We start from the raw sequence: 26,529 nt of genomic DNA, 5'->3' as shown, positions 1-26,529 counted from the left end.
TGCATCACCACAATCACGGGTGGTGCCACCATCTCCATCGGTAACAGCAAGGGAAGTGTTAACACACTCTGCACCCATAGAGGAAGTTGTTAATACCATACGTAGCAGCAGCAGATTAAACCCCCAGCCAGGTAACCAGGTCAGAGGTAGCAACGCTGCCGGTCTGCATCCCATTCGGACAATAACTGTTCCGAATGGAAATGCGGATGCAAACGGTGTAGTGCCCACGAGGGAAGTAGTAATGCATTGTCCATGGACAAGAGCAGAACTAAATTCCATCATAAATGATTTCCCCGATCCCAAAAAGGAACTAGCCAAATGTCAAAGAGTTTTGAGAAATTTGGGTAGTTCTCATGAGCCCACTAATAAAGATTGGCGTGTGGTGTTAAGGGCTTGTCTACCACGCAATACCGACGTGACAAAATTTATCACGGACTGTGTATTGGATGGCGACGTTCCCTTAACAGACCAAGTAAACTAAGGTAACATTTCCCGCATTGTGACTCAATTGGGTATATATTTTCCAGTAGTAGTTAACTGGAACAAAATCTTCACAATCAAACAAAAGGAGAGTGAAACTGCAGAAGACTATTGCGACCGGGCTCTGCAGGCTATCACCCAGTACACTGGGATAGAAGATATTAAAGATAGCACTCACCACAGGGAAATGATAGTCACGGTACTCACGGATGGTCTGAAAGACGATTTAAAGATTCGGGTTCAGACCTCACAACCTGGCTGGAGGGGACTCACAATAGATAACCTCATAGAGTCTGCCATAGAACATGATAAAAATATCACAAAGAAGAGAGAGACCCAGAGCGAAAAACTAATGGCTGTCAGTATCCAAGCTCTGGAAGGAATGACAATAACATCACGGCCAACCGACACACCTGCACCCACCTCCCACACCACAGCAAACACATCATTACCCCACATATCATACACAACCACAGGTCCCATACTCATATCCCCCACAATATCCTTACCCTCCCTATCCTTACCCATACCCACCACCTTTCCCTCTTGCTCAAATTCCACAACAATCTTTTCATCCACCCCGTTCAAAATTATGTTTTAACTGTTACCAAGTGGGACACATAAGTAAGAACTGCAAAATGAAGAACACCACACAGGAACACGAGTTTCCCATGGGTTCATAGGTAACCACAGTGTCTTCTCCCAGGCCTTATATGACTGTTTATAATCTTTTCAACCTATCAATGGATCTGTTCTAATGTAAAATGTGGATGATTTATTGTTGTATTTTAGGTCATGTTTAAATGATATTAAACGGTTGTGCTTTATCTCCCACTCATAGGACACAAGGTTGCTGAGGATAAACGGCAGGCATGCCAGGCTGAGGTCGACTACTCGGAATACTATCCAACACAGTGGCACAGGCATTATTTAGAGCAGTAGCTATTAATAACAAGATTTAATTGCAGGAACCTGTATGCAGATACTATATCCCTAGAATTATTAAAAATGATAGGGGGACTTATTTTACAGGTGACGTTTCCAAGAACATGTGTAAAATGATGGGTAACACTGAGATTATCCCAGACTGTCTTTTCTTTTATTTGCCCCCCCTTTGAGATACTGTTCAAACAGGCAACCTCATGTGAAAATATGATAATGAGGTTACTGTGCAGGGTCTCACGAAGATGAATGAGCATAACCGAAATTGAAAGTGTTATTAACTAACATGTCTATTGCAAACTGTCATGATGTAAAATCTGGAAGAATTTGTTATGATCCAAGGCCCTCATTCAGAGCCGTACGCTCTGAGCAGAGCGCGCGCTCTGAATGAGGGCCGGGCTCCATTTTCATGGAGCGTCCTCCTGGACGCTCGTATAGCTGTGGGTCACCACCCACAGGCTATACGAGCGTGCTTTTTGATGGCCGCGATGGTCGAGACCATCGAATTTGCGAGCCGGAGCCTGCGGTTGAGGTTTTCAACCGCAAGCTCCGGAGTGATTTTGGCTCTATCAGAGCCAAAATCACTCCCACTGACATCACTAGTGATGTCAGTGGGCCGGCTTCTGACGGGAGGCGTTCCCGTGGGAACGCCCCCGTCAGGGAGGCACGCCCCCGGCACGCCCACCAAAGGGGGCGTGCTGTCAATCAACATTGACAGCACGCCCCCTTTGATCGGACACAACGAGCGAAGGAATTTCCTTCGCTCGTCGCGTCTGGCGCATGCGCACGACGGAGCTCCCTCCGTCGTGCGCATGCTCAGTGCATAACATCGACCCACTTGCGAGCGGACAGCCGCTCGCGAGTGGGTCTGAATCAGGCCCCAAATTTTTTTAGCTCAGGTCGTTTGACTGATCGGTGGAAAGGTCCGTACCTGACGATACAGCAGCCTCAAAGGGTGTCCGGGGAAGATACGTGGGTCCATTCCACTCACTATAGGGAGGTTAACCAACCAGTGGAGATACAAGGCAGAGACAAGGCCGATAACGTGGACCTGTCGATTGCGAGCTTGTGCCGGAAGGATTAAAAAGGTGACGGTGAGATATCTGAGCTAAAGAAATGTGTAGATCAGTGCTTCCAGCAATGGAGTGGTCTGCTGTGGTCATCCTAGTTCTTTTTCTTTCCAGAGTTTTTGTCATGATGATCTGTTTGGGGATACTCAGTGTCTGTGATGGGGGACCGATAAAGGAGATGTGAGCTGATGGCGGAGCTGATGGAGTGAAGTCAGAAGGAGTGCAATGCCAATCAGGGGAGTTTCTGACCAATTTTAGTATTGTACTTGTTATGTTATTTGGGAAAAATACTTCCAGAAGTTATGACCCTCACACATGTTGAAATGCTGGGTATACATAAAAACACACCGTCACCCTATCTTCACACACAATATGAACACAGAGGCAAAAGAAATATGATGCATCCGGTGTGTTCCTATTGTGTTGAAGTGTGGAAAATGTAAAAAAAAATAGAGTAAAACAAAAGAATGAAATTATGATAGTGGCCAGTATGAATACCGAGGTAGACACAGAACTGCATTTCAACCTTGAGCTAGGAAGTACCATCATTTAATGTATTATATTTAGACATGCATAGAATGTATTATTGAAATGTTATTCATAGAACACCTCAGATAATGTAAAGTCTCAATTCCCCTTCAAGACTGCTTTTATAAGACTGGTGCATTCCCACACCTTTCACATGATCTTCCAAGATCCGTGGTGTGCGTATAATAGTAGTTTTATGTCCCCACTCAGAGACACATTATTGATGGAGTAAGAACCACCTTGTGCCATCCCATAATAACACTAAATAATATGTAAATGTAAGCCTAAATTAAATTTTAATAGCAGATTGTGATAGCATGTTGTTTGCTATCAAAGGGTGGACTGTCGAAGCTGGATTATTGGCTGAGACAAGATCAGTTTAAAATTGAATCGCAGCGACACCATCTTGTGACTGGCCGCGAGATGCCATTTTGCGAAATGGCCGCCTAAGCGCCATTTTAGATAAACTCACATTTTAGTACATGTGGCGATAATACCATTAGCATCATGCGAATGCATCTGTGACCATAACCATAGGTTACGGCGATTCACTAAAAGCCTATTTCATTACTTTACATATTATAAAGGATATATTCCAGAAATGGCTTTTCAGTATTGCATTAGAGCAAGTGGCCAGATGACAACTGGCTTGTGTAGATAAGCTTCCTACATAGTGTTTGCCCACTACGCTGGTCCGGCTAGAACACATTAGCAAGCTTCCTGCAATGACATGATTTCAAATGCTAGAGTGTCACCTTGGGTCTGTCTCTTGTAGCTGGGATATTTTGCATTTTCACACAAGAGTCTGTGAGAACAAAAGAGGTATCTTTCCTTTGAACACAGGAAAGGTGGGGGGGCCTGCTGACAGGACATGTAGAACTATCTAGCCCAGCATGTCACGCTGCTAAAATGTTAGAGTCAAATGCACCCATCTTCATACACACATTAATACGTCTTTATATCAAACCCTGAATACCCACACATTTCATATTCACTCATAAGGTTCAATAAGCATCAAAATGTATGATTTAAGTTGGTTTAGTTAGTTTAAATGCTTAGAAATAAAGGTATTTGATAACTAAGGTATTATACATGATAAGCAAGGTGTGTTTGGTCTCGTTCTGATGCATACGCTTTTTACAGCATTCCAGTGTTATCGGTGGAGAGATCGCATCATGCAAACTCAAGTTATGGATTGCAGAACTTACAAGCAACAAAATGTTTAATTGTTAGAATTACTCTACAGTCAGCGCAGCCGCTGATTGGCTGGCAGGACTTGCCAGCTCTGTGCTTGTCCCGTCAGCTGGCATTTGCGAGCTATCTGTATGTGTGGCAACACACATACAGATAGTGGGTCCGTCTGGTCGGCAATCGTTTTTTTGTTTTGCCAAGTTCCTGGGGATGCTGCGGAGACCAGCGCCAGGATATAGGTGAGTATGTGTGAGTGGGTAGGGGTATGAAATAAAGTTATACTTGTCACGGTGTATGTGTTTTGTCTTTCTTTAACTATTTATTTTACAGTGGGGGTACAGGTGCCGTATGTCTGCTGGCACTTGTAGTTCCACAAGTGCCAAAGGCAGGGGCGTAACTAGAACTTTTTGGGCCCCATAGCAACATTTTTAAGGGGCCCCCCTAACTTAGGTCTTACACAATGAGCACAGTAGTTCCCCTAAAACATTAAATGCCCACTGTAATGGTTCCCCTTACGCAGTGCCCCCAGTAGTAATAATACCCCCTGTAGTAATGCCCCCAGTTGTAAGCCCCCTGTAATGCACCCAGTAGTGAGCCCCCTGTAATAAGTCCCCAGTAGTGAGCCCCCTGTAATAAGTCCCCAGTAGTGAGCCCCCTGTAGCTGCCCCCAGTAGTGAGCCTCCTGTAGCTGCCCACAATAGTGGGCACCCTGCAGCTGCCCCCAGTAGTGCGCCCCTTGTAGCTGCCCCCAGTAGTGAGCCCCCTGTAGCTGCCCCCAGTAGTGAGCCCCCTGTAGCTGCCCCCAGTAGTGGGCCCCCTGTAGCTGCCCCCAGTAGTGAGCCCTCTGTAGCTGCCCCCAGTAGTGGGCCCCCTGTAGCTGCCCCGGCCAGTAGTGAGATCCCTGTAGCTGCCCCGGCCAGTATTGAGATCCCTGTAGCTGCCCCGGCCAGTAGTGAGATCCCAGTAGCTTGTCCCCCCCGCGCGCGCGCGTGCACACACACACACAAATAAAAAAACAAAAACCACTTACCTTAAACCAGTGCCTGCAGCCGTCCGTCCCCGGCGCCCGCTCCTCGGCACTATGGGAGTGACGTCATGACGTCACTCCCATAGTGCACTGCGGGACCCGGAAGACGGAGTGAGCTCCGTCCTCCGGCTGCCGCCGGGGGTTTGAATGGGAGCCGGGCGCACGCTGGTAACACAATCTCAGCGGGCGCCCGGCAAATGGAGGGTACAGGGGGTGCGATCGCTGGGCTGGCGGGCCCCTTAAGCCGCCGGGCCCCATAGCAACCGCACCTCCTGCACCCTCCATAGTTACGCCACTGGCCAAAGGGCAGGCATGCTGGCACCTGTAGTCCCACTGTAAAGTACAATAGTTTTACATTATTTGGCCCCCCCATACCCACCGCTCCAGGGGTATGGGGAAGAGCCCCAGGCTTCAGCGTAAGCCTGTGATGCTCGGGAAAGGGGGGACCCTTTTTTGGGGGGTCCCCGACTCCCCCGAGATCACCGGCTTGCGCTGACCGACTTGGGGTGTAATGCTTTGGACCTGGAGCCCCGGTGATTGGGTCTCCGGGCTGTGGCATTACACCCCGGTCGGTTGGGTCTGGTGCTGGTCTTAAATATAGGGGGTACCCCACGTCTTTTTGAACCCCTATATTTAAGACCAGGACTGGTCCCTGCAGCCTGGTGTTGGTTTCTAAATTACGATGGAACCCTACACATTTTGTTCCCCGTAATTTTAGAAACCAGGCCTGGCTGGCACGCCTGGGGCTGGTAGGGCTTTTGGGGGGGACGGACCCTATGTCATTTTTTTTTTTTAACTATAAACCCTTTTATTACAGGTACAAAATAATGGGTATTAAAGTTTAAAATTACAGGGGCACCCCTAAAGATGCCTAGACATGGGGATCACTATATGTCCACCCATTTTTATCTCATGAAGGAATTTGGTGTTTCTAATATCCGCGGGCGCAGTATTTTTGCGGCTATGAAGAAGTGATGAAGAATAGCATTTTTTAAAATGTATAGACCAATTTAGAACAAATAGGGGGTACATTCAAATGGGGATAAGCATATTTTTAAGTGGCTAAAATTATATTTAAAAAAATCAGATAAAATGAGAGTGGGCAATTTGAGTTTGTCTGTATTACATGCAGCGGGATAATACATAGCTTTTTTTCTAGATTTTTTTCTTAGTCGGTATTGTATATAGGGCCTGATTCAGAGCCGCTCGTAAGCGGTCTCCCGTTCGCTCCGAGCGATGTTTGCCCAACTGCGCATGCGTACGGATCGTTATACGCATGCGCTAACCAGTCAGTGCGGCCGAAATTCATGTGCTCGCAAAATAGCGAATGCCTGATAATTTGAGTGACAGAATGAGGCGTATGTGGGTGGTAACAGGGGAAGGTGCTTGAAAACGGGGAGTGGAGATCCGAACGCAGGCGTGCTTAAAGGTCAAAACGGGCGTTTTATGGGTGTGCATAATTAAAACAGCAGCGTCATTGACCACGTCACTGGGTTATTTAATAGCCAGAACTGCTCGCAAAATTGTGGTAGCAAAAACCAACCACAAGAATAGCGAGCAGTTCATACCCTGGTCGATGTACTCGATTAATCTAATAAATAGCGGACATGACGTAGGATGCGAGCGGCCAGGGGGCGTAGTTTCCCAAAAAACGACCGCAAGTTTTGTTCGCTCGTCCAGACCTAGAGGCATGAACAGACCGCAAAGAGCGAACGGTTCATTTGAATAGCCAATCCTATTTTCTGGACGAGCGAGCGCTAATTGCGTCCGGCTCTGAATCAGGCCCATAGTCCGCATTATAAGTTTGTCGGTATTGTATACAGATTGAATATCAAACATCTGTATTTAAACACAATCGGTAATTTCACTGGTCGGTATTTTCTTTTGTCCGTGCTTGCTTTTTAGCTATATTGTTATTTTTGGGATAGGAAAAATTTCATTTTTGAAGTTGTCGGTATATCATTGTTATACGGAATATCATGTCATCTTTACTTTGTCGGTATTGTGTCCAGCTGTAATTAATTTATCGGCATGTTAACTGTATACCATGTATAATGACCCTGCACCACTACATTTGGAAGGATAATACACCAAACATTTTTGTATTTTGTACTAAATTAAAATTTAATTCAAATTTTTAAAGTAAAAAAAAGATAATTTTTAGAAATCATTTTGTACAATAAATAAGAAAAATTTTAAGATTAGACATTAAAAATCATTTACAAATTGTTAACATAAATAAACTTCTTAAATGAACGGAGTGAAGATGACTAAATGTCTGTTTTTTTTATTTTTGAACCATTTTTACAACCTAGAATGTCAAGTGTAATGGAGAGAAAATTTCTGTCAGAATTTATTGAGGAGTATTGCCATCACGATTGTCTTTGACGTATTAAAAGCCCACATTATCGAAACAAACATATGCGTGCTGCTGCAATACAGGGACTATTGCTTCTAACAAAGCCGTATTATAACGAAGCCAACGAAGCCTGGATAAAGCGAAAAATTCAGAACTTGCGCACAGTTTATGTGCGGCAAAATAGAAAGCAAATAGAGTCTCGGTCATCGGGAGCAGGTGCTGCTGATGTTTATAACACTACTGTATGGTACTTCGATTTGTTAAAGTTCCTACATGAGCAGGAACCTATCCGCGAGTCGGATGCCTTAATGGTGATTCCAAACCCTGAGCAAGCTGCCGTGTTGAGCCCAGACAATCAAGATGCCTCCTCGTTTCCCGTCTATGGCTCCTCCACAGTTGGGGAAGTTCCAGCTACGTTCAAATTCCACAGCAATGCTCTTCCAGGCCTCCACCGTTGTTGGGAACTAGAACAAATGAAACATGAAATTAAACGTATGCATAAACAAAATCTAATAGTAATAACATTAATCTTTAAACACTTTCCACCAACAGCCTCCAACACCTAACCTCGACTGCTTGCCAAGCCCGTCCAATCCAGCCCCAAGCACCAGTCATGCTGAAATCAGCCAGCACTCTCAACCTACCCTAAAAAAAGGGGTTATAAACGCAAGAACACAGTGCCAGAAGATCCACTGTTAGACCAGGTCAAGATGGCTTTAACAAAGCCACCCGATATGTTTGATGACCTAGGAATCCATCAGAAAATAGAGAAATAACACTTTGTAAAAGGCAATCCTTTAAAACAAAGCAAACACACTAGCAAAGTACAGCATTCAGCAGGAAAACCTAGCCTCACTAGTTACTGAGCATAGGGCCCGATTCAGAGCTGAACACTCTGACCAGAGCGCTCGCTCTGAATCAGGGCCCTCCTACCTGTTTTTGGAGCGTCCTCATGGACGCTCGCATAGCTGTGGGTTACCACCCACAACTTATGTGAGCGTCCATGATGATGGTCGCGATGGTCGAAGACCATCGGGCTTGCGACTAGACCCTGCGGTAGGGTCTCGCTTACGCAAGCCCAGGAGTGATTTTGGCTCTATCAGAGCCAAAGTCACCATTACTGATGTCAGTGGGGCCGGACTCAGACGGTAGGCGTTCCCATGGGAACGCCTCCGTCTTGCCGGGACGCCCACCAAACGGGGGCGTGCTGTCAGTCACCATCGACAGCACGCCCCCTTTGGTGCGAGACCCCGAGCGACGAGAAATACCTCCGTCGTGCGCATGCGCATTCTCACAACATCGACCCGCTAGCGAGCGAACTTTGCTCGCGAGCGGGTCTGAATGACCCCCTTAGTGTGCAAAGATCCTAAAATGGCTGATTCCTTTTATACCCACTATATAATTGCCCTCCCCTAGCTGAGATTCCCTCCACCTAGCTGATATTCCCTCCCCTAGCTGACATTCCAGCAGATGAATCATGTGTGAATGTGCTGCACAAGATCAATCTTATACGATTTCAAATCGTATAAGATTGGTCTTATCTGATGGTCTTATGTGAAATCGTTGCATTTTGAAAACAAATCGTCCAGGATGTTAAGGGAATCATTTCAAGGGAAATCATACAACTGGTCTTACCAACTTTTGAATCTCACCGTGTATGGCCAGCTTAAGTCTAAAGACTATTACTCACTTCTTATTCTTCTAGATCTCGCTGCTGCATTTGACACTGTTGACCACTCTCTTCTCATACAAAGTCTATGATCCCTAGGTCTTCAGGGCACGGGGCCTGATTCAGACCCGCTCGCGAGTGGGTCGATGTTGCCCAAATGCGCACGACGGAGGCGCCTCCGTCGTGCGCATGCGCGAGACCCGAATAACGACGGGGAAGCCGTCGTTATGAGTCTCGCACCAAAGGGGGCGTGCTGTCGATGGTGAGTGACAGCACGCCCCCTTTGGTGGGCGTGCCAGGGATGTAGCTGCCCAGACGGAGGCGTTCCCATGGGAATGCCTACCGTCTGGGTCCGGCCCCACTGACATCACTAGTGATGTCAGTGGGAGTGATTTTGGCTCTGATAGAGCCAAAATCACTCCAGGGCTTGCGATCAACGAGACCCTACCGCAAGGGTCTCGTCGCAAGCCCAATGGTCGCGATGGTCTTGACCATCATCATGGACGCCCAGGTTAGCCTGTTCACTATAGGGACCCGCGTTCGTTGATCGCAGGTCATTATAGCCGCAGGGGGGTACTTGCATGTGTTGGATGAACATGAACGATCAGATAACAATCGTTATTTGATCGTCTCCCTGTATGACCGTGTGTACGCACCATTACTGGTCTTCCCCAAATCAGACTTTTATCCATACTGTTCTGCACTGGAAGCACCCTCTTCCTCTTGTGTCTATACATATACTAAGGGTATAGTGGAGTGTACCCTTTACTTCCTAGCAGAAGTGCCAGTTTTTAGGAGGTTTTCTCTGATCATAGCTCTGTGTTACCGCCATTTTTTCCATACTTTTACCACTGCAATCTATTTTGAATGCAGCTGCAAGGCTTATCTTCCTTGTTAAACGTTCATCATCTGCTGCCCCACTGTCAGTCCCTCCATTGGCTACCAGTATTCTACTGAATTCAATATAAAATACTTCTATTTACACATAAGGTTACTAACCAAACTGCACCGACATATGTCTTCACTTATCTCAAAATGTTCCTCTCTGCACAAGATCTGTGTCTCTCATCCTCACGCATCACCTGCTCCCATTCACGATTCCACTCTGTGGAATGCCCTCCCATGCATAATAAGGCTTTCGTCTAGTCTACAAACCTTCAAGCATTCCTGAAAACTCACCTCTTCAAACAAGCTTATCAAATTTCAGAACGGGCCAACATATCGGATCATGGGTACATATCAGAACGAAGTATTAAATGACAGAACGATTCCTCATTCCATCCTTAATTTCCTGCAACAGGGCCGCTTGTGATATCGTCCGGTTAGGCGTGCAGCACGGCCGCCCGGTTGATGTCACAAGCGTCCGTGGGCATATTGGCCGTACACATTGAGTAATAAGGCTGATATGTCGTTCTGATTCGTCTGGAAACTACATCGCTACAGTGTGTACCCAGCTTTAGTCCAAGTGAGGCGAGCAATGGAGTGTTAAGATGGAGATAGAAAGAGAAAAGGGGAGGAAGGCAAAGGGCGGTATTCAATTGTATTGCCCTCTAACGCGCCCGACAGGAGCTATTCAATTTTTGCTGTCGGGCACAATCAGCTGCCACCGCTCCTTTTCAGCTTGCAGCCCCAGGGGGGGGTGCGAGCTGAAATGGGCGAAAAGTCACTTGTAAGGGCACCCAAACTGCACTTTTCACGATCCAACTTTGGTTGGTGGTAGCTGATTTATGTGGCTAAACCCGACCACTTTGGGAGCGATCAACGCGAAAAGCAGTAACAATTGAATAGCCCCCCCCCCCCGATCTCCCGTCACTTTAGACGGGAGATCCGGACTGTGAAACAATTGAATACCGCCCAAAGAGAGACCACAGGAGTCATTGCAGTCAGAACCACATTAATGAATGCAGCAGAGGGAGGTGGAACCAAGAGAGATACTCACCAGTCCCATCTCCAGCCAGTGGAGGACTCTTAAGATGGGTGCACACTAGACGATATGTGGTTCGATCCGGCGGAAGGGATCGACATACTGGGCATATCGTGTACCCACTATGTCACTAACGATGCGTGCTCCCCAGATCTGATCGTTTGCAGGGGCCAGGCTGCTGAATGCAGCCTTAGGAGAAATCAGAGGGTGCAGCTTTTGTACTATAAGAGCTGTGCCTCCTTTTGTAGGAAGTGGGGGCACTCCCAACAGTGCCACAATCAATTTCATGCCGCTCTTTGCAATGTGCATGAGCGACCTTTTCCTATTGTGCATGTGCACATTGTGCAGTACAGCAATTTATATATTGAGCATGCATCACCTTATCTGATTGTGGGAAAATGTTTACTGTCAATGTGCAGTGGAATGTCACTCCAACAAAGCCTTTGCCATTGAAAGGTGCAAGTCAGATAGCGTCCCTCTTTGTGAAAGGTGTACATTTTATTACCTTGCAGTGATGACACATTTTACAGCAGCAATACAAAATTTGTATTAACAATGCAAAAAATGAGGACCATTAGTTTACAAATAGGACCCTATGGATGGACAACTGCCCTGTATTAGTTACATAGTTCGGTTTAATTTGTGTTGGTATAATATAAATTTAAGAAACATATATTACAAATATTGACACAGGATATCCTAAATAGGAGCTAGAATAGATATCAACAATACTCTCAGCCTTGCTCTACATTTAAGCTGCAAACATCACCTACAGTATTTAGAACTAGAATGCAATTGTCTTTAGTGGAACTAGATGACTTTGTATAGTCTGCAACGTCCTACACACATTTAGTTGTGTAGCCCATATACCCGGTATATATACCGTTATGTAACTGCAGCAGCTCTTCTCCCGGCTCCCGCTATATACACAGTACAATACTTCCCACTGAGATTCCCGCCCTTTCTCCCCCCAGTCAGTCACATACAGCAGCAGTACCACAGAGGATTCTCGCCAGCAGCACCTGCCGCTGCCGCACGGACAGTTCCCGCCCAGTACAGAGGCAGCGCACTCAGCGCAGTGACACTTCCGGGCTGGGAGGGGTCACTCACTGCTGCTGTCAGGGACCAGGGAGCCGGCAGCTGCCGGGAGGGGATCCAGCGGGACCGGGATAGCTACGGTGAGACTAGACTGCCATCCCAGTATATGGAGATGACATACAATATATGTTGGCATTACTTAAATAAGTGGATACTTTGTGCAAATATTTCGTCATAAATTATATATGTGTTTAAGCAATGTGCTCACTAATGTGTGTCATAATACATATAGTACTTTATGGTGACTAGATAGAACGTGCTTACATGCGAAACTATAAGCTGGGATGTCACATTATAAGCAGGCAGGAGAGCCTAAGTGATTTTGGAGCTGTTCCTACTCTATGCAAATCTCCATTCTATATATACAATGCTGTAGCAAAGATATAATTGTAACGTATTGTTATTTCTACTTCAGGGTCCATAGGGTATCCACAGGATACCTTGGGGTATAGGTGTGACATCAGTCGCAGGGCACCAAAGAGTTAAGCTTTCAGCCTCCCAGGATGCACTAGGTCCCCCTCCTATACCCCGCCCCCGGGCCAAGGCACCTCAGTTTAGTTTGGTGCCCGGCCGGAGTCGGGTGCACCTGTTGGAGTGGGGGCTAGAAGAGCCCCTGAAGCTTTTTCTTCATGCAGCTGTGGCTGCACATCTGGATGAACAGCATGGACAGTCAGTCCTGACGTCCATGCTGTCTTCCCTACACCCCGCCGGTACCAGAACGCCGGTACTGATCCGGGGATGCTGGTGGGCGTCTGGGGTCACAGCTAGCGGTGACCCCAGATGCTCCGGACCATGGCCGGATTCAAGGGGGACAGAGGTAAGCAGCGGGGTCCCGCGGTGGGTCCCCGCTGATCACATGGTCCTAAGTCCCCAGGCAGGGGGCTCCCTGGGGACTGGCTGCAGCGTGGAGCCAGGCGACCAACCTGCGCTTCCACTACCCCCTGGGACAGCGGACCGCAGCAGAGCGGTAGCGCTGCGGCGTCCCAGCGGTTAAATGCATGCCAGGGGAGCGTGCCTTCCCTGTCTCACAGCCGGCGCCTCCCCCGCTGCACACAGCCCTCTCTGCACTGTGCTGACTGGTCCTGTGTCAGCGCTCCTCCCCCAGGCCAGCTTCTCTCTGCTCCTCGGCGGCCATCTTCTCTGCAACGCATGGTGAACGCTGCTGGAAGTCTGGAAGGAAGCATCGTGGTCTGGGTCCCCCCGCATACCTCTCCTCCGCTGTGGCTCAGGTCTGTGTATGCAGCGCTGTGTCCTACCAGGCCCTGTGTCTGTGTAGTTGAGTGATCAGCGCTGTTAGTGCAGGAATTGTTATTTCTCTGCATTGTATGTGACTGTGCTAGCGCTGCCTGTAACTTTTCTTCTCTAAACTGTCAGCTTTATTACTGTCCCTGTTCTTTCTGCTAAAGCCCTTGCGGTGCGGTGCTGCAGGGTGGTCTCTCGCCTATTTAATACTTAATTGGTGAGAGAGGTCACATACGTGGTGCCATCATGTCTGAAAGTGATTTTCCCCTCCGGCTACAGTGTACCACGTGCAAAGTACCGTTAGCGGAGGGGGAGGGTAGCGCGGAGGGCCTTTGCCGGCAGTGTTTGTCCATGGCGCGGCCTATTACGGTTACAGCACCGGTACAGGAGCCGCCCTGGGCTTGTTTCGCTCAGGCGTTAACAGCTTTAGTGGGCCAGTTAGCTCCGCAGCCCGCGTTTACTCCGATGGGTTTGTCCCAGCAGTCTGTGGTGTCGTCACCCATGCAGGGGTTCCCACGACAATTGGTGGTACCCCACAGTCTCCCTATTTCCCCGCTCCCGGGTTCTCAGGAGCCAGCGTGGGTTAACTCCCTGACGAGTTCTGTACAGCACTTGTCGGATGTGTTGCAAGGGGAGTCTGTGATGCGGCCTCATAAAAGGCCGGTGGCGTCTCTGTCCGCTCCTTATGAGGATGACGAAGGGACGTCTGATGATGGGGAGATTCTGGATCCTTACGATCAGGAACCTCTCCATACTAAGGACGCTGATGCTAAGTCCAAAGTATATATTCCTGGACTTATTCGGGCGGTCCGCACAGCCTTGGTGATTGAGGACGAAGTTCCCCCAGCGGCTAAATCTAAGTATGCCTTTTTCAAAGATGTGAAGGGCGATGCCACAGTCTTTCCTCTTTCGGGTCAGTTGGTGGACCATTTAGAGGAGGCGTGGAAACAACCTGGCAAAAGATACCAGCCGCAGAGACGCCTGGCGGTGGCTTATCCGTTCGCGGATAATTATTTTGCTAAGTGGGAATCCCCTCCACAGGTGGATTCTCACGTGACCCGTCTTGTCCGTAGTGCCACATTGCCGATGCCATCCATGTCCTCCCTTAAGGATGCTACGGACCGCAAGGTAGAAATCTGCCTGAAGTCCGCTTATTCCCTTGCAGGGGGGGCAGCACGGCCGGCTATGGCCATTTGCTGGGTTGCCAGAGCGATGGAGCGCTGGGCGGATTCATTAGAGGCTTCTTTTGAATCCGACTGTCCGGCCGAACAGGCGGAGTTGATTGGCAATCTCCGTGATTCGGCCACCTACATCAACGAGGCGGCTCTAGACATTAGTACTCTGGTGTCTAGAATTTCTTCAGCAGCGGTAGCTGCTCGTCGCACCTTGTGGCTGCGATCCTGGAAGGCGGACGCAGATTCTAAGAAAGGTCTGGAAGCGTTGCCGTTTACCGGAGAAGTTCTCTTCGGTCCGGATCTGGATAAGATTGTGGCCACGCTGGCGGCAGCCAAATCTGCTTGTCTCCCGTCGGCCGCTGCTCCTTCTGGTTCTGGACCATCGTCCTTTCGGTCATCTAGGGCCCAGGGCAGGCCCAAACCACAGTCGTTTCCTCGACAGGCTGGCCCTAAGAAATCGGTCAAGCCCCGGAAACAGGCATGGAGTACCAGACGTCCGGCCCCCAAGCCAGATGACAAGCCTGCGGCCTGACGGTCCGGGTCTCCCCTTGGGGGATCCCAGGGTGGGAGGCCGCCTGCTGCAGTTCTCCCGGTGTTGGTCGTTCACTACGACAGACACTTGGGTTCTGGAGGTGGTCTCCCACGGGTACGCCCTCTCCTTCCGGCACAGACCCCCGGCTCGATTCTTCACCACGGGTCTACCATCAGACCGGAACAAGGCTACGGAGCTGCGGAAGGTATTGCACACTATGCTCCAGGCTGGAGTTATAGTGCCTGTTCCATTCTCCCAGAGGGGCCAGGGTTTCTATTCAAATCTATTTTTGGTACAGAAACCCAATGGGTCATATCGTCCGATTCTCAACCTCAAAGCACTCAACAAGTCTTTGCGGGTCCCGAAGTTTCGGATGGAGACCCTACGGTCCATCATTTTGGCGCTGGAACCTGGGGACTACATGGTGTCATTGGACATACAGGACGCTTACCTGCATGTCCCTATTCTTTTGCGCCATCAAGAGTTCCTTCGGTTTGCAATCCGCAGCGACCACTTCCAGTTTCGGGCGTTACCTTTTGGCCTGGCGACAGCACCACGTGTTTTCACCAAGGTGATGGCGGTCATGGCGGCTTCTCTGCGGCTGCAAGGAGTCCGCATGTTGCCGTACTTGGACGACCTGTTATTGGTGGCAGGATCTCCAGAGCTCCTGTTACACCACTTGGACCTGACCATTGCACTGCTGCAACGGCACGGCTGGCTAATCAACTGGCAGAAGTCCACTCTAATCCCGTCTCGGAGGATTCTGCATCTTTGAGCCTTATTGGACTCGGGACAGCAAAGGATCTTCGTGACGGAGGACAAGATCTCTGCTTTACAGTTAAGGGTGCGCAGTTGTCTGCACAGCCGCCGGGTGTCCTTACACTCGGCGATGAGGTTACTGGGCTCCTTGGTGTCGGTGTTCGACATGGTGGAATACGCCCAGTTTCACTCCAGACCTCTGCAGCACCTGATCCTGTCCAAGTGGAACGGGCTGCCTCAGTCTCTGAAGTTCCAGACGATTGTGCTCACCCCGGAGGTTCGCCTGTCCCTTGCGTGGTGGTTAAAGACGACCCACCTCAACAAGGGACGTCCGTTCTGGGTTCCAAATTGGGTCCTGTTGACAACGGACGCCAGTCTTCGGGGCTGGGGAGCAGTTTCGAGTCCACACTTGTTCCAGGGCAGGTGGACGCCGACAGAAGCGGAGTTTCCAATAAATATCTTGGAACTCCGTGCGGTCTTCAATGCTCTCCTGCAGGCACAGCGGTTTCTCCGGGGTCACCCGGTGCAGGTCCAGTCGGACAATGCTACCACCGTGGCCTACATAAACAGGCAAGGAGGAACTCGCAGTCGGGCGGCTCTCGTAGAGGTCTCTCGGATCCTGGTTTGGGCGGAGCGCAATCTTCCGGCCATATCAGCGGTCTTCATCCCGGGAGTGCTAAATTGGGAGGCGGACTTTCTAAGTCGCCAGGACGTTCATCCAGGGGAATGGTCCCTGCACCCGGACGTTTTTCAACTACTGGTGGACAGGTGGGGTCTTCCAGAAATCGACCTCATGGCGTCCCGGCACAACAACAAGTTGCCGGTGTACGGGTCTCGCACAAGAGACGAAGGGGCGTCTCTGGTGGATGCTCTGTCCGTCCGGTGGACGTTCAGGTTCGCATACCTGTTCCCTCCGGTCTCCCTTCTTCCACGGGTGATCCGGAAATTCAAACAGGAAGGAGGGACGCTCCTGTTGATAGCTCCCGCGTGGCCCAGACGGCACTGGTTCTCAGACTTCAGGGTCTGTCCGTGGACAGTCCTCTGCGGTTGCCGCTACGACCGGACCTTCTGTCTCAGGGTCCTTGTCTTCACCCGGACCTGACTCGGCTGTCTTTGGCGGCGTGGCTGTTGAGACGGCCATGCTGAGGTCCCGGGGGTTTTCCAGCTCTGTGGTGCGTACCATGTTACGAGCTCGGAAACCGTCTTCCGCGAGGATATACCATCGCGTGTGGCATACGTTCTTCCAGTGGTGTCGACCGAGAGGTTATGCACCGCGGGAGTTTCGTCTGTCTCGGATTCTCGCCTTCCTGCAAGCGGGACTAGATCATGGGCTTCGCCTTGCTTCTTTGAAGGTACAGGTTTCGGCCCTATCTGTCTGGTTTCACCGTAGGATTGCTACAGTCCCGGTTGTGCGCACCTTTATGCAAGGTGTTCTCCGTATTCAGCCGCCCTTTGTTCCACCTGTGGCGCCTTGGGATTTGGCTGTGGTCCTGAGGGCTCTCTAAGGACCGCCGTTTGAACCACTGGGCTCAGTGGATATTAAATGGCTAACAGCTAAGACTGTTTTCCTTCTGGCCGTTGCTTCAGCCAGACGTGTTTCTGAGTTAGGGGCTCTTTCTTGTAGACCCCCTTTCTTGGTTTTTCATGGGAACAGGGCAGTGCTCCGCACTCGGCCCGAGTTTCTTCCCAAAGTTGTTTCCCAGTTTCATATTAACGAGGAAATAGTTGTTCCGGCCTTTAACTCACCGGGTCTTTCCGTGGGTGAGGCCTCTTTGGATGTTGTGCGGGCCTTAAGGACTTATGTTGACCGCACTTCTTCGTTTAGGAAGTAGGACACTTTGTTGTCCTCTTTGGCTTCCGTAAAAAGGGTTGGCCTGCTTCAAAGCAAACTTTGGCAGCCTGGATCCGTATGGCTATTTCTGAAGCTTATCTTCATGAAGGCCTACCGGTCCCTCCTTCTCTGAAGGCTCATTCCACTAGGTCTGTGGGTCCTTCGTGGGCAGCTCGACGTGGTGCCTCGGCAGTTCAGATCTGCAAGGCTGCTACGTGGTCTTCTGTCCATACCTTCGTGAGGTATTACAGGTTTGACACCTTCGCCTCTCAGGATGCTTCCTTCGGGCGGCGGATTCTCCTTTCTGCACAGGAGCGTCCCCACCCTTAAAGGATACTGCTTTGGGACATCCCCAAGGTATCCTGTGGATACCCTATGGACCCTGAAGTAGAAAATATGAGATATGGTAAGAACTTACCCTTGTTATCTCTATTTCTACGAAGTCCATAGGGTTCCACAGGACTCCCGCCCTGTCGCACCTGTGCTGCAGATGGGCTTTGCTCTGGTCACCGGTTTTCCGTCTCCCTCTGGTGAGAATGTGATTCTTGTATGTGTCCAGATCTTTGTTCTCTCTCTTCCTTCTCCTCCTCCGGCCTATGGCTTGGTAACTAACTGAGGTGCCTTGGCCCGGGGGCGGGGTATAGGAGGGGGACCTAGTGCATCCTGGGAGGCTGAAAGCTTAACTCTTTGGTGCCCTGCGACTGACGTCACACCTATACCCCAAGGTATCCTGTGGAACCCTATGGACTTCGTAGAAATAGAGATAACAAGGGTAAGTTCTTACCATATCTCATATTGTTTCCCAGCCAATACACAGTACTCTTGAAGCGCTACCGTAAACAGGGTCGGTTCTAGACCTTGTGGAGCTCAGGGTGAAAGTTCCCTTTGGCACGCGGGGCATGCCTAGCAGAAGGTGAATGCGCGCTGAAGTGTGCTGCTACATAGGATTTGACGGCAGATAAGAACTAGAGATGTGCGCCGACCCCCGTGTTTTGGATCTAGATCTACCCTGGTTTTGGATCTGGATTTGTTTTATCAAAACCTCACCTCTGTGTTTTGTTTTCGTGTTTTGGATCTGGATTTTTTCTTAAATCTTAAAAACAGCTAAAATCACATAAAATAGGCCTGTTTTTGTTCCTACAGTATAATTAACCTCAATAACATTTATTTCCAGTAATTTCCAATCCATTTTGACCACCTCACAGTATTATTTGCTTCATCTAGTTAAGGCCAAAAGGTTGCATCTAGTTAGCTGGCTGACTAAGCTAAGGAACAGTGTGCGGCACTAACATGTGGCAGTTCGGTTTCTAATTTAAAACACGGATACAGTGTGTTATACAGTGTGGGTTGGATACACCAATAGTGCACTTACTGTGACAGCAGTGTCGGCAGAGCGGGGTTGCTGACGGTGTCCTCAGTACATGGAATGGCGGTGCTGACAGTGTCCTCAGTGAAGGGTACCGGTGATGTCGGCAGTGCGGGGGTGCCAGCGGTGTCTTTAGTGCAGGTTTGCTGGCTGTGTCGGCAGTGCGGGGGTGTCAGCGGTGTCTTTAGTACAGGTTTGCTGGCTGTGTTGACAGTGCAGGGCTGCCAACGGTGTCTTTAGTGCAGGTTTGTTGGCTGTGTCGGCAGTGCAGGGGTGCCAGCGGTATCCTCATTGTAGGTTTGCTGACAGTTGGCAGAGCGGGGGTTGCTGGCGGTGTCCTCAGTACATGGAATGGCAGGTTTCTCAGTGAAGGGTACTGGCGGTGTGTCAGCAGGGCTGCCAGCGGTGTCCTCATTGCAGGTTTGCTGACTGTCGGCAGTGCAGGGGTGTTCTCAATGCAGAGAGGGGCTGCCAGCGGTGTCCTCATTGCAGGTTTGCTGACTGTCGGCAGTGCAGGGGTGCTGGTGGTGTCCTCAGTGTGGGAGTGTCAGCAGTGTGGGGGTTGCTGACTGTGTCCACAGTACGTTGGGCAGCAGTGCAGGAGTGTCGGCAGTGGTGGTGTCAGCAGGGGATGCTGCCAGTGGGGGGGATGGCGAGTGCTATATTCTTTTCTTCCTTTGTGCTGTTTTCAAAGGGCTTAACGCTGATTGCCGTGACAGACTGCTCTCTCAGCCAATCAGCGTTAAGCCCGCCCAAAACAAAACCTTGTGACTCGACAGAGGGGTCATGAGGTTTTGCCTCGGGCCAGGGTAAAGATAATGCGCTTGGCTCGCCCCGGATCCCAGAAATTCGGATGGGTTCGGATTTCTGAGATCCGAACCCGCTCATCTCTAATAAGAACCACTTGGCCTATCTAGTCTGCCCCATTTTTAAACATATTGTTACCTCAACCCTTATTGTTCCATACTTCTTCTGAAGGATATCCGTATGTCTAACCCATGCATGTTTAAATTGCTCTACTGTCTTAGCATCTACCACCTCTGATCGGAGGCTATTCCACTTGTCCACTAACCTTTCTGTGAAGTAATTTTTCCTTAAATTTCCCGTGAACCTACCATCCTCCAGTTTCAGAACATGTCCTCTTATTCTAATACTTCTCTTTCTTTGAAGAATGTCTCCTTCCTTTACCTCAGGGGTGGGGAACCTTTTCTCTGCCGAGGGCCATTTTGAAATATATAACATTATTCGTGGGTTCGGTTCAGGCCATGCCCCCTCCGTGTGATGTCACAAGGGGGTGGGCCTCAATCGCAGGTGATTACAGCAATGCCCTGAGGATTCTCCGGGGAGCTGTAAGGGCAGCGGTGTGACCGTGTGAAGCATCCTAAGGACGCTTCTGGCGGCACTGCTGCATAGATTCTGGCTGCAGGGTGCCATTCTAGGCACCCTGCTAGCCAGATGAGGCTAGCATAAAAAAGCTCAGAGGGCCAGACCAAATGATTCCGGGGGCCTTATATGGCCCCCGGGCCTGAGGTTCCCCATCCCTGCTTTACCTTGTTAGAAACATTCAAATATATAAAGGGTTTTATCATGTCCTCCCTTTCCCTTCTCTGCTCCAAACTATACATATTCCTGGTACGTTTTGTGGTGTAGACCTTGCACCATTTTAGTTGCCCTTCTTTGTATAGTCCCTAATGTATTAATATATTTCTGGAGATATGGCCTCCAGAACTGAACACAGTATTCAAGATGAGGATGCACCAATTACCTATACAGTGGTATTATCACTTCTTTCTTTCTGCTACTGACTCCTCTCTCTGTGCAACCAAGCATCTGACTTTTCTTCCTCATTGCTTTGTTACAATGGTTGCTTGCCTTTAAGTCTCCTGAAATAGTGACTACTAGATCCCTTTCCTCTTCAGTAGTTTCCAGTATAGTCCCATTAATACTATATTTAGCCTTTGGATATTTAAGATCCAAGTGCATGATCTTGCATTTTTATTACATTACAGTGGGTGTTCCCCAAGGTTCTGTTCTTGGACCTCTCCTTTTCTCATTCTATACATCCTCACTAGGTGAACTCATCAGCTCTTTTGACCTCCAATATCATCTCTATGCTGATGAGACTCAGATCTACCTTTCCTCCCCTGACCTCTCTCCCTCTCTCCTCACTCGTGTCTCCAACTGTCTCTCTGCCATTTCTTCCTGGATGTCCCAGCGATTTCTTAAACTTAATATATCTAAGACTGAGCTAATCATCTTCCCTCCCCCCTACATAACCACACTTCCCACCATTTCTTTATCAATTGATGGCACAACTATCTCCTCTAGCCCCAAAGTGCGCTGTCTTGGAGTTATCCTGGACTCCACCCTCTCCTTCAAATCACATATCCAGAATCTCTCACAGTCCTGTCGCTTTCATCTTAAAAATATTTCCAAGATTAGACCCTTTCTCACCCAGGATGCCACTAAAACCCTCATACACTCATTGGTCATCTCCAGATTGGACTACTGTAACCTTCAACTATCTGGCCTCCCCAAATCCCATCTCTCTCCTCTCCAGTCTATCCTTAATGCTGCTGCTCGGCTCATCTTCCTCTCAAAACGCTCTGCATCTGCCTCCCCTCTCCTACAAGCCCTCCACTGGCTCCCCTTCCCCTTTAGAACCCAATTTAAGGTTCTCACGCTCACTTACAAAGCCCTCAGCCATTCCTCTCCCATTTACATCTCTGATCTCATCTCCCTTCACTCTCCTGTCCGCCCTCTTCGTTCAGCAAATGCACGCCGCCTTTCATGCCAGCTGATTACTTCCTCCCACTCCCGCCTCCAAGATTTTGCCCGTGCTGCTCACCACCTTTGGAACTCTCTACCGCTTCCCATCAGACTCTCCACCTCTCTACAATCCTTCAAACGGGCTCTCAAGACCCACTATTTCATCAAAGCCTTCCAGCTCTCATCTTAACTTGCTGCTACATACTCCTTCCTCCCTGCCTACCCCTTCTGTGTCATCCCTGTTTGTCTGTCCCTCCCCCTTAGAATGTAAGCTCCTATGACCAGGGCCCTCTACCCTCTTGTGCATCTCCTTACTATACCTTCATCTACTTCTTACTCTCTACCAGGGCACCGAACACTTGATTGCTTTGCATTGTTGCTTATCTGGGTGTTATGGTCGTGAATGTAGCAATGTACATTATCCATGTCCTGTAATGTATTGTACTGTACTGTAAGTCACTGTATATCAATCTATTTGTTTATGTACTTTGTAAGGCGCTGCGGAAAACTTGTGGCGCCATATAAATAAATGATAATAAAAAAATAATAGTTTTTGACCATTCCTCTAATCTACCTAGATCATCGATCATTTGGTTTACCCTTCTTGGTGTGTCTACCCTGTTGCATACCTTTTTGTGTCATCTGCAAAAAGGCATAGTTTCCCTTCAATACCATTTGCAGTGTTACAAATAAAGATATTAAAAAGTACTGGTCCAAGTACAGATCCCTGAGATACTCCACTGGTAACATATCCCTCTTGAGACTGCACTCCGTTTACAACAACTCTATGTTTCCTATCCTGCAGCCATGGTCTTATCCATTCAATTGTTTTTGTATCAATCCCATGCTTTCCAGTTTATTTAACAGTATGCGATGTGGAACAGTGTCAAAAGCCTTACTAAAGTCTAGATAAGAGATATCTATGCCCCCTCCCCTTCATCTATTTCAGTCAAAAAAGTCAGTAAAATTTGTTTGACATGATCTACCCCCCAATAAATCCATTCTGTTTGGGATCCTGCAAATTTCTGGATTTGAGATAATCTATGACTTTCTTTTAAGAGTGTTTCCATCAATTTCCCTACTACTTATGTAAGCCTCACTGGTAGGTAGTTGCTTGCCTCTAGTCCTTGCTTCCACTTTTGTGTAGTGGGACAACATATTTGCTTTTTTCCAGTCCTCTGGAATTACTCCAGTAGCTAGTGACTGGTTGAATAATTCTGTTGATGGTGTTACCAGCACCCCTTTAACATCTTTTAGTATTCTTGGATCTATCCCATCTGGCCCCATTGATTATCCACTTTCAGTTTTGAGAGTTCTGTTAGGATCTTCTCCTCTGTAAATGTGCTTGTTTCTACCATCCTCTCCCGTGGCCGCTCCCAGAATGCCATTCACGCCCGGCATCACCAGCTTTCTGGGAGGGATTGGGAACAGCAGCACAGTTTGGGAATATGGTGCTGCCGGAGTTTATACATTATGCCACACAGCCCATTCACCTTATGCAGTAAAGTAGTACTCTTTATACACATTATGCCACACTGTAGTAGTGTCCTTATAACACTTGCCACACTGTATTGCCATTACACATTATGACACACTGTAATGCCCCTCCGCCACCAGCTACTTACCTCCCTCTGCCTGTTCAGAGTCAGACAGGCTCTGGCTGCAGGCTGCTCCTCTGTGACCCGATCCACTCACCCCTGCGGCCGCTTCCTGTTCCAAAATGGCATGCGCCACTGCGTCATGCAATGTGATGTCATCACGCCGGGTAGTGGGCACCAGCTTTCTGGGAGATGGTGGGAGGGAGCAACTGAACATTGTGACGGTGCTGCCGCATATCTATCTGTAATGGCGCAGCGGTGAGCAAAAGTGGGTGCCGTCAAATTAGACGTGCCGGCATGGTGACTGTGGCCACGCCCCGGGCAATAGCCCTGCTTGCCTGCCCTCCCCTAGAACCGCCACTGACCACAAAGTACACCAAGATGCAATTATAAGGCATATGACTTATGATGGTTTGCACAAACCGGTCCATTTTTATCATTATTATGATGATTATTTTAATCACTATATCTGCTAGATATGCACGCTTGATGGTGCTGCATGTGCTCCTCCAGCAGTACACACCCTAATGGGATTTGCTGTGCATACCTAATGGAGTCCTGACATTCCTGTCCTTCTAGTGATCAATAGATCACTTTATTTAAATGTACTACTGTGTTCTCCTTCTAGTGAATGCAGGGCAACAATTAATGGGTGGTTCTACGACCATCTATGCGTAAAAGCCCTTTAAGTGCCAGGGGTTCTTAGCTGATCTTTAGTAATATGTTACTTGCGGTAGTCTCCATAAAAATATGGACTGGGGCTGTCAATCCACTATCTTTCACAGTGCAATCCTTTGTTCACAATTGTCACTAATAAAGTGATATAGTTTTGCTATGTTTTCTAATATACAGATGTAAACATATAGGCTAGTTGATACAAAGTATTAAACCTCAAGTAGGTTTACTCCAGCAAACCTACTGTGTACCCAGACTGGGATCAGACTCAGGGAAAGATATTTACAAGATAGATATAATTATTCCTTGACAGGGTTGTCTGTGATTGTCACTTCCTCCATAGTACAGACTTTTACCAGAAATGTCTGTTTTTGCTACTTTTTTCCCCAAGAAGTTAAAACAGTAACATATAAAAATGTAATACATGTTGGTATTTAGTTTAATATTTACCATTAAAAAGATAGAAAAAAAATACTACTGTGAACTCCAATATTCAATGTGAATGGCTTACCTGGGTTTCTAAACATTAATCACCCCCCAAAAAATATGACCGCATCTGTCTAGGAAGAAATATAAAGACATGATCATGTTAAAGGATGGCCCTGGTGTCTATGACACTCCTACAAGACCTAGCACACCTCTAAAACATTTATATGTATAATTGAGTACAGAGGAAGGTTTGTTCTCTGTTTAAAGAGAAATAAAGTTTTGTTGAAATCTAGAAAGAAATGGGAAGGTTGTTGGTAAGGTGAATGTCAGTGACATGTGGCTCACATTACTCATGTCTGCAGCTGCATGTCAGGATATGAAACTTCCAAAGGAAAACAGGAAGTATTATTTGTTAGAGCTACAACTGTAATGAAATGGTCAACGACTCCATTAATGTAGGTACTGGGGAAATGTGGCGTTTAGTCAGTAGAGAGAGAGTTAGTAGAGGGTGATGTGAATACAGTGTTGAAAATAAGTTTTGTGCTGCACTACTTACTGAAGATTGTATAACATGTTGAGTAATTAAATCAGTGCAGTACAGCATGTGTGATGGACGTATGGTCAGACGCTACAATGGAATAAGGAACTGTGGGTGATATGTATAAAGGGGCGATAGGTGTAATTTCGTAAACTGCGCACATGCCGCAGTTACTGCTTCCCTGCATGTAAAAATGCAGGCAAGTGACCAGAATGACGGGCGCTATGACTGTTCCGACAACTGTAGCTATAGATTCCGACCACTACAGCTGTCGTTGCCGCATGCACAGCACTGTCCCTAGGTATCGGTTCCAAGCGACAGCCGGGGATTGTGCATACAAAAAATTGTTGTGGTGGTTTCTTTTTTTTTTTTTTTTTTTTTTTTTTACAAAGCCGAAAGAGGGAGAATGCAATTAGCCGGACAGGCGAATTAACACTCTTCCTCTTCGGCAGAACAATTTATAATACATGCTGATGGTGTCTGGACTTGCTTCACCATAATAACGGCTGAAGCAAGTCCAGACATTTACTGCTTGTTAGACGTCCCTTCATACATCTCCCCCTGTATTTTATGCTGAGTTTTGAGATGTATGAAATAATGGTATTATTATTCAAGGCTTTGTATGTGGTGGTGAGTAATTTGTATTGGTTTCTGGAGGGTATGAGGATCAATATGCAAAGGGGTGGGGTGAATGTAGAATTGAGATGGCGCATAGGAAGGAGGTTGCAGTAGTTGAGACAGAACACTATGAAAGACTGGGAAATAGTTTTGGATGCATTTTGGGTAAAAAAAAAGATGTATTCTAGGAATAGCTGCTAGGTGGAGGTGACTACTGTAAGAGAGACTGGGCAGTCGCGGGATGCCTGCGATCAGAATACCAACAGCAGCATCCCGACAGTCAGAATCCCGATGCTTGCAGGTATGTACCCTAACTAGGGATGTGCAGACTCGTATAGGTTCGAGTTTGCACGTTGAGTTCGGATTTTTCCCTCCAAAAAAACGGAACTCTGAAAACAAAAGTCCAGGAATGATGATGTTCGTCCATGCAAGATGACGTTTTGCCTCTTTCTGAGTTCCGTTTTTTTAGAGGGAAAAATCCGAACTCAACGTGCAAACTCGAACCTATCCGAGCCTGCACATCCCTAACCCTAACCCACATTTCCTGCAGCCTAATCTTACCCCCTAGCCTCAAGCTCGTCGGGAGCTGGAGCTGGGTTTCCAAGTCGCCACAGGCCCGTGGCGTCAGCCTATGATCAGCAGGGTGCCTCTAGTGTTCCTTCTAGGGTGGGCAGGGGGCAGGATGGCTGTCCCTGGAGGGCATTGCTCC

General features: G+C 48.2%; 1 protein-coding gene across 3 annotated transcripts in view; it reads left to right on the top strand.

Moving 5' to 3' along the window:
• The first annotated feature begins 12,188 nt into the window (after nucleotides 1–12,188).
• Nucleotides 12,189–26,529, top strand: part of ZDHHC24 (zDHHC palmitoyltransferase 24) — a 28,332-nt gene continuing 13,991 nt past the window's right edge. For 2 of the 3 annotated variants that reach the window (XM_088468307.1, XM_088468306.1), the window contains exon 1: nucleotides 25,042–25,119. In XM_088468307.1, the coding sequence (XP_088324433.1) occupies nucleotides 25,094–25,119 (26 nt within the window). In that variant the 5' untranslated portion in view covers nucleotides 25,042–25,093. Of the gene's footprint in view, nucleotides 12,369–25,041; nucleotides 25,120–26,529 lie in introns of those variants that run through there. The other variant, XM_088468309.1, reaches the window with a different exon arrangement.

Source organism: Taudactylus pleione, unplaced genomic scaffold (assembly GCF_031769625.1).
Source record: "Taudactylus pleione unplaced genomic scaffold, aTauple2 ptg000085l, whole genome shotgun sequence".
Lineage (NCBI taxonomy): Eukaryota > Metazoa > Chordata > Amphibia > Anura > Myobatrachidae > Taudactylus > Taudactylus pleione.
This window is presented reverse-complemented; position numbering and strand designations above follow the sequence as displayed.